The following is a 7,962-nucleotide window of genomic DNA, read 5'->3' as shown; positions in this document are numbered from 1 at the left end:
CTTATTTGGAAAATGCCAAGCGCAAAACTCCTCTCAAATCCCGTGCATTTCGTGCGTTTAAAAAAAAGCGTGGACAGCGCTCCAGTGTCAAACTGTTGCTGCACTTGTTTGGGCGTGGCTATAAACATAGTGACATGAATTTGATTGGTCAGTATTTTTAGGCAAAGCACATGTTCTCAGCAAACAGAAAACAAAATATTGGAAGCGTGAGTCACGCTACCCCCCAAAAAAATCTTTTTTTACACATTTTTTTTTTTTCTATAACTTTTTTCCCCATGATTCATTCATCTTCTTACTCGAAAATCCCACGAAATAATGAACAATAATTTGCAAAATAACACTAAGGTGTGTACGCTGATTCACGATTTCCAAAACAACATTACTGAATATAATTCAAAATAGTTTGTTCGTTGCGCATTTCCTGGCTACTATTTCTATCTGTAATAATAATATGATGTTACAATTTGTTCATACTAAAAAACTGGAGCAATATATATATATATACCTCATCAGTTTAAGGCCAGACGGGGTAAAAATATCGACCAAAATCATGATTTGTTGTGTTTTATAATGTTAGATTTTGAAATCAGTGCAAAGTTTGCTGTCTGTGTAGAACATGTTCGTGTCACACATTGTTCAAGTTGGAATCAGTGCACAGTTAGCTGTCTGAGTAGAACATGTTAGTGTCACACATTGTTCAAGTTGGAGTCAATGCACAGTTTGCTGTCTGAGTAGAACATGTTAGTGTCACACATTGTTCAAGTTGGAATCAGTGCACAGTTTGCTGTCTGTGTAGAACATGTTCGTGTCACACATTGTTCAAGTTGGAATCAGTGCACAGTTAGCTGTCTGAGTAGAACATGTTAGTGTCACACCTTGTTCAAGTTGGAATCAGTGCACAGTTTGCTGTCTGAGTAGAACATGTTTGTGTCACACCTTGTTTAAGTTGGAATCAGTGCACAGTTTGCTGTCTGAGTAGAACATGTTTGTGTCACACATTGTTCAAGTTGGAATCAATGCACAGTTTGCTGTCTGAGTAGAACATGTTAGTGTCACACATTGTTCAAGTTGGAGTCAATGCACAGTTTGCTGTCTGAGTAGAACATGTTCGTGTCACACCTTGTGCAAGTTGGAATCAATGCACAGTTAGCTGTCTGAGCAGAACATGTTCGTGTCACACCTTGTGCAAGTTGGAATCAATGCACAGTTAGCTGTCTGAGCAGAACATGTTCGTGTCACACCTTGTTCAAGTTGGAATCAATGCACAGTTAGCTGTCTGAGCAGAACATGTTCGTGTCACACCTTGTTCAAGTTGGAATCAGTGCACAGTTTGCTGTCTGAGTAGAACATGTTTGTGTCACACCTTGTTTAAGTTGGAATCAGTGCACAGTTTGCTGTCTGAGTAGAACATGTTTGTGTCACACCTTGTTTAAGTTGGAATCAGTGCACAGTTAGCTGTCTGAGCAGAACATGTTCGTGTCACACCTTGTGCAAGTTGGAATCAATGCACAGTTAGCTGTCTGAGCAGAACATGTTCGTGTCACACATTGTTCAAGTTGGAATCAATGCACAGTTAGCTGTCTGAGCAGAACATGTTCGTGTCACACCTTGTTCAAGTTGGAATCAAAGACAGTCATGGTGCTTCCTTTAACTTCTAGACCTGTTGAATGCACACGTGCGTCTCTGTAAATAATTGGGCACTATCACATTTCAGATGATGGGATATTAGATTATCGAGACGCAAGGGCAACACGGATTGCTAACACGTTGTCATGTTTGTGTCTTGTTCATGAAGATCGGCAATTGAAATCGAAAAATAATGTTAACTCATTTGTACAAGAAAGGGAAACAAAATGACAAAAATGTCCGTATTAACTTCTGTATTGGCATATGTGATGTTTATGTGCATTTGTTAATCGTTAATAACAGATCAGTAATGTAAACATGAACGTTAAGATGCTCGGTGAAGGGCCAAACGCATTTGTGTTATAAAGATAAAGCACTGGTGGCAAGTTTTCTTTGGGTCACGGCAGTCAACAGTTGCCATGTATTGTGGAAACACCGTTGTGGTACGTGGCGTCCTTGTCCGCAGCGTTGTATCAACAGAGAGGAACGATCCCGTGGGACCTGAACACAAACATCCGCTTAGATATTAATTAACTTGTTTGAAATATTAAGATGTGTCTAAACCACTGTCATTATATGCATGACATAAATTATTCTTACTATATAAAAGATAAGCTTACCATCCCGAAGAAGGCAGTCACGTGCCTAAATATTGATTATAGATATAAACGTACCTAGCCTGGTTACTGCACTGGTGTGTTTTCGTTTTATTTAGAAATTATTCTGTATATTATTTTATTGAAAATTCGAGTACATGTCATGCAATATGTATAACTTTTAAAATTAGAAAAAAGTTAAACAAAATGAGGGAAAAAAAGAAAGAAAAAAACAAACAAACGGCAAACTCACACAAAAGTGCCTTCAAAGTAAAGGAAGAAAGATTAAAAGAGAAAGGGAAAGAACAGTGCGAAAGAAAGAGCAAAAGAAAGCATGTAAAAAACCAGGGGGAGAAAAGGACAGAAAGAAAATTTCCGTTCCTAGAGTTCCTTCCCCTTTTTGCGTGTTTCCCCTCCATTTTCTTTCAAACCCTGTTCGTTCCGTGTTGCGTCTGCTTTGTGTTGTCTTTTGTGTTCTTTTCCTGATGAAGCTTCCAGAAGCGAAAATTCGTAATCGTCTTGTGTCGTCTTTGTATCGGTGAGTACAGTAATCCTTTGTTTTTTTAACTTTGTTCATCTTACCACAGTCACTTCGTTGTTTAGATTTAGAGGACAGAAAGAAATAAGCTGTCTTGCCTAATAACCAGCAACGGCAACACAAGAAAATGAGAAAAATAAGTGAACTTTTGTACGAAAGTGAAGCTAAGCAGAGTTGTTATAATGGGCTGTTGGTTGCAGAAGCTGCTTGGCTAAAACAAAATAAGGTGTGCCTTTTACCACAAGGATGTCACGCTCTCCAGGATAGACTTTGGGATAGGATCCATGAAGAAAATAGCATGCATTCAACAAACTCTATTACCCCACCACTCTCACAGACCACAAAAAAGGGGAAACATATAATTATTAGCTTGCACCAACCTACCCCAACTACCCTACTTAGCTCACAGTTCATATATAAATAGAAGAGAAAGCAAGACTATAGCATACATCCACCAACTCCCATTATCCCACTGCATGTTCCCAAAACAATAACAAGATATAAAGCAAAACAAATAGTAGGCATCTACAACACTTAGGCCCAAAAAAATAATAGGTGTGGTTACGGTAACATATCCAAAAAAATAGGGTAGGAAGGTAGGCAATCACTTTTCTTTTTTTTAACTTTGTTTCTAATGTGTACAAATTAAACCTACTTGACAGGGAAATAAGTGTGCGACTCGGGCGCTTTCGCTTTCATTGCGTTTTCTGCACTCGTTTACTTGGGGGGTTTTTTGGTTTTTTTTTTGACAAATGTAATAAAAAGTTATAGGGTCGGCCCCCAAAAATAGGGTAGGTCGGGTTACCGTAACCACACCTGTTTTTTGTTTAGGCCTTATCAAGCCATGTACCGACAACAAAAACGACAACAAAAACGACAACAAAAACGACAACAAAAACAACAACAAAAACAAAAACAACAACAACAATAAACAACAACAACTGTACGCACTCACCAAGAATCACTTATCGACGGGCTCCATACAGATGATGGTACCACCCCTGCAGGCCAGCCACAGGCGAGCGGAGACATCCACAGTGATGGCGGTGGGTTGGATCAGCCAGGGACAGCCCGGGGCCAGGTAGCGCACAAACCTCAGACGCCCACCGCTCACATCCACCACGTGAATGGCGTCGTTCTCTTCATCTGTCACCAGCAGCACGTGCTGACCGCCCAGCCTGTAGAAACACACGTCGGACGGCTGGCAGCAAGGGAGATGTGCAGGAGGGCTGTAGGTGCTGATGGCTTTCACTCTCTGTCGTCGGTACAGTTTCACTTTGCGCCACACGTCGGGGAGCTGGGGCTCTTCCACCACCACGAAGAACTGCTGCGTGTCGTCCACGTCGAAAGCTCGATGGGCTCCCACCTTGATGCTGAAGTCGGTTTTACGTTCTGCCTTGAATGGATCTGTAGATATCACTCTGACAATGTCGACCTCTGCCTCTCCTGATAAGTCGTTGTCCAGTCTGAAGTGTGCTGTGTTTAGGGATTTGCAGTGTGTGTTTATGCAGCCTGCCCAAGTATTAGGACTCATACTTTTTCCTTTGCCATATCCTTTGTTTGACACTTTACCTACCCGTACATGATTTTGCTTGTATTGTCCATCCTCACTGTATAGCTTCCCGGGAGTGTCTTCTTTCAACTGGTACCTTTCATACGACACCCACACACCAGGCGGGTCACTATTAGAATGACAGAGAGAAAAGACCTCAATGTCAGCCTCCTGCCCACACGGGAACCGCTTCACCACCCTCACTTCAGGCGCTGCAACCTCCATCTCCATCTTGGTCACCGTGCCCATGAAGTCACGTGTCTTCTGCAGCATGACGTCACCTGAGACCTTGAAGTGAAGGACGGGACGACTGACGGTTTTCAACCCCTTACTGCCGCATCCTGTCTTCATCTTTTGGACAGCAGTGATGACATCACTCGCTCTTCCGCTGTTACAGGCACGTTCAACTTGTCGCTGAATGTCCAAGAGTGTTTCTAGGTTGCCTTCTTGCTGTTTCAGGACCTGGTCGATGTCACCCTCAATGTCAGTGCTGACAGAATGAAGCGAGTCCAGGGCTTCGTCTCTGAACTTGTCGGCAGCGGCCACCATGACGGCGTGTCGGTCACGTATGTTTTTCTCCACTGCCGCCTTCTTGTCCAGCACGGCCTGCTGCTCTGCTCTCGTCGTCTTCAGTCTTTCCCTGAGATCCTCCTCTGCTGTGAGTAGTTCTTTGTGTTTGTGTTGGATGGCTGTGTGAAGGTCTTCTGTCTGGTGCTGCTCGTGTTTGGTCATCTTACAGTTGATACAGATGGCCTCTTCGCACTTGACACAGTAAAACTCCAGCTCTCTCTTCGTGTGGAGTTTACACATCTCCTTGCTGTTCTCCTCATTATTCTCTGTCTGTTTATTAATGTAAACGATGGCCTGCAGGGCGGCCACTCCCCCTGTGGGCAGAGAGGTGGGCTCGCGACAGGAGGGACAGGGGAAGGTACCCCCCGTGTGACGGTTAGCGACGTCAGTGATACACTGGGCACAGAACGTGTGATGACACGGCAGGAACTTGGGGGCACGGTAGCTTTCCAAACACACAGCACACTTGTCAGATTCAGCGCTATGAGCACCAGTGGCCATGTTTGTGTTGAAGGATAATTGAGTTGGCAATCAGCTTAGTACTGTGTTACACGGTGGTGACAGGGTGACGTACTCAGCTGTCTTGTGCTACAAGAAAACGACAAAAAAAGGACGCATACCAGTATGCTGAGCATTTTTACCAACATCCACCACAGGCTTTTTAACATGGAGCATAAACATCCTTCAAGTTAGCACATACCAAACCCCAAAGCGTAGCTACCTCCCATGTAGAAAGGGAACTCTCTGCTGAATGAGTATGGTGGATTGATCTGTGACGTTTGACGCAATGATCTACGCGTAAACAAAATGCATGTCTATTGTAAAAGTGGGTACCAGCGATGTGATACAGACATTCGGATGTTTCTTGTTGTTTGACGTAAATACATGATCCGTTACTATGGATTTTGGCACCTGATTGTTTGTTTGTATGTTTGTTTGCCAAAAACTGTTACTTGAGCGCATGCTGAGTCAATACTTACGCCTAAGATCCCACCTAACACCCCCCTCCTCTCTCTCTCTCTCTCTCTCTCTCTCTCTTTCTCTTTTTTGTCTCTCTCTCTCTCTTTTCTGTCTCTCCCTCTCTCTCCATTTTGTTCACGCTTACTGAATAGCATTAGAATGTACACCTTCTTCTAATTTTGCTATCAAGCCTCCAGAACGTATAATAACCTTAATTATATGCAACAAAAACATCGAATACATTGCTGTCCTTTTTTTTACAAAAAATGTTAGTATTATCATCCATGTCACATCCTCTGGTTTCTGTTTTACGCGAGTTTTAGCATGTTTGTGATTTACTGGACGTAGACAATGAACATGTGGAAGTATCTAAAATTCTTACTCTGCAGGCCAAGAATACATTTGGCAACGGTAATAATGAAAGAAATCAAGTTATATGGTTAAAATGTAACTCGTGTATCGTTGTTTCCACTGTACCCCATATCTGCAGACAAAAACCTTTGCAACATTTCTCTTGTTATTCCCTCCAGACAGACATTTTTAGACTAAATACTGACCGAAATGTCCAGACGAACCACTCAAACAGTATAGTTTACGAAAACGTCCAACAGCAATCACAAGTTTCACAAAACTAATCAACTATGGACGCACCCATTGTTCTTAATCCCTTGTGATTAATCTTGTGACAAAGGGGCGTGGGTAAACACGATTAAATATAGGTACATGCGTATGAATGTTTTCATACTTTGCGTCTCTGTTATGTCAGTCAGTCTCTCTCCCATTCTGTCGGTCTCTCTGTTGGTCCCTATTAGCCATAATTTTATAGGCTGTAGGGACTATTACAAAGAGAAAACAAACCTGTCGGTCTGTCTGGGTGGGTGTGTGTGTCTCGCTCTAAAAGTGTCTGCCGCTCCTTCTTTTTCTTTCTTTTTACATTTAGTCAAGTTTTGACTAAATGCTTTAACATAGAGGGGGAATCGAGACGAGGGTCGTGGTGTATGTGTGTGTGTGTGTGTGTGTGTGTGTGTGTGTGTGTGTGTGTGTCTGTCTGTCTGTGTGTGTGTGTAGAGCGATTCTGACAAAACTACTGGACCGATCTTAATGAAATTTTACATGAGAGTTCCTGGGAATGATATCCCCGGATGTTTTTTGTTTTTTTCGATAAATACCTTTGATGACGTCATATCCGGCTTTTTGTAAAAGTTGAGGCGGCACTGTCACACCCTCATTTTTCAATCAAATTGATTGAAATTTTGGCAAAGCAATCTTCGAGAAAAGCCGGACTATTGCATTTCAGCTTGGTGGTTTAAAAACTAATGAATAAGTTTGGTCATTAAAAATCGGAAACTGGTCATTAAATATTTTTTATTAAACGATCCAAAAATAATTTTATCTTATTCTTCGTCATTTTCTGATTCCAAAAACAAATACATATGTCATATTTGGATTACAAACAAGCTCTGAAAATTAAAAATATGAAAATTATGATTAAAATTAATTTTCCGTAATCGATTTAAACACAATAATTTCATCTTATTCCTTGTCGGTCCCTGATTCCAAAAACATATAGATATGATATGTTTGGATTAAAAAAAAACTCAGTAAACTAAAAAGAATAGACATACAGAAAAGCGTATTATCCTGCTCAGCGCGACCACTACCGCACTATTCTGCGACGAAACTACGAGTATGTGGTCTTGGTGAAAAAAGCAGTGCGTTCACTTTCATTCTGTGAGCCCGTTCGACAGCTTGACTAAATGTTGTTATTTCGCCTTACGCGACTTGTTTCTTGTTTATATCCCTCTCCCTCTGTCTCCCTCTGTCAGTCTGTCCCCGTCTCTCTCTCTCTCTCTCTCTCTCTCTCTCTGTCTCTCTCTCTCTTTCACTTTGCTTTTTGACAAACAAACACATACGCATAGTTAAATCATCACATAGGCTACACAGACCACTTGTTCACCTTCAGATGTACATGTTCAGACAGAATACTCACCCGGGTATCCAGTGAATAAGTCAAACAATATCATTCACGAGAGCATCCAACAGCATATACAAGCTGCACACAACTAACTTTCTATCTTCGCCCCTTGCGCCATAGCCCTTGACCTTGTTGCATTATCGTG

The 7,962-nt window shown here is 41.8% G+C and overlaps 1 protein-coding gene across 1 annotated transcript; it reads right to left on the bottom strand.

Annotated features, from left to right (window-relative positions):
- Nucleotides 1-294: 294 nt before the first annotated feature.
- Nucleotides 295-5,462, bottom strand: LOC138976280 (uncharacterized). Its single transcript, XM_070349121.1, has 2 exons — nucleotides 3,716-5,462; nucleotides 295-2,127 (listed from the first exon to the last, which is right to left on the bottom strand). The coding sequence occupies exon 1, from the start codon at nucleotides 5,381-5,383 to the stop codon at nucleotides 3,722-3,724; it is 1,662 nt and encodes a 553-aa protein (XP_070205222.1). The 5' UTR covers nucleotides 5,384-5,462; the 3' UTR covers nucleotides 295-2,127; nucleotides 3,716-3,721.
- Between the last annotated feature and the right edge of the window lie 2,500 nt (nucleotides 5,463-7,962).

The sequence above is a fragment of the Littorina saxatilis genome, linkage group LG9, assembly GCF_037325665.1.
Source record: "Littorina saxatilis isolate snail1 linkage group LG9, US_GU_Lsax_2.0, whole genome shotgun sequence".
NCBI classification, from domain to species: domain Eukaryota; kingdom Metazoa; phylum Mollusca; class Gastropoda; order Littorinimorpha; family Littorinidae; genus Littorina; species Littorina saxatilis.
Note: the sequence above shows the minus strand (reverse complement) of the source record. Positions and strands in the feature narration are given on the sequence as shown.

Excerpts from the sequence above, each read along its gene's own strand:
- LOC138976280 (XM_070349121.1), bottom strand. The coding sequence starts at position 5,383 with ATGGCCACTGGTGCTCATAGCGCTGAATCTGACAAGTGTGCTGTGTGT.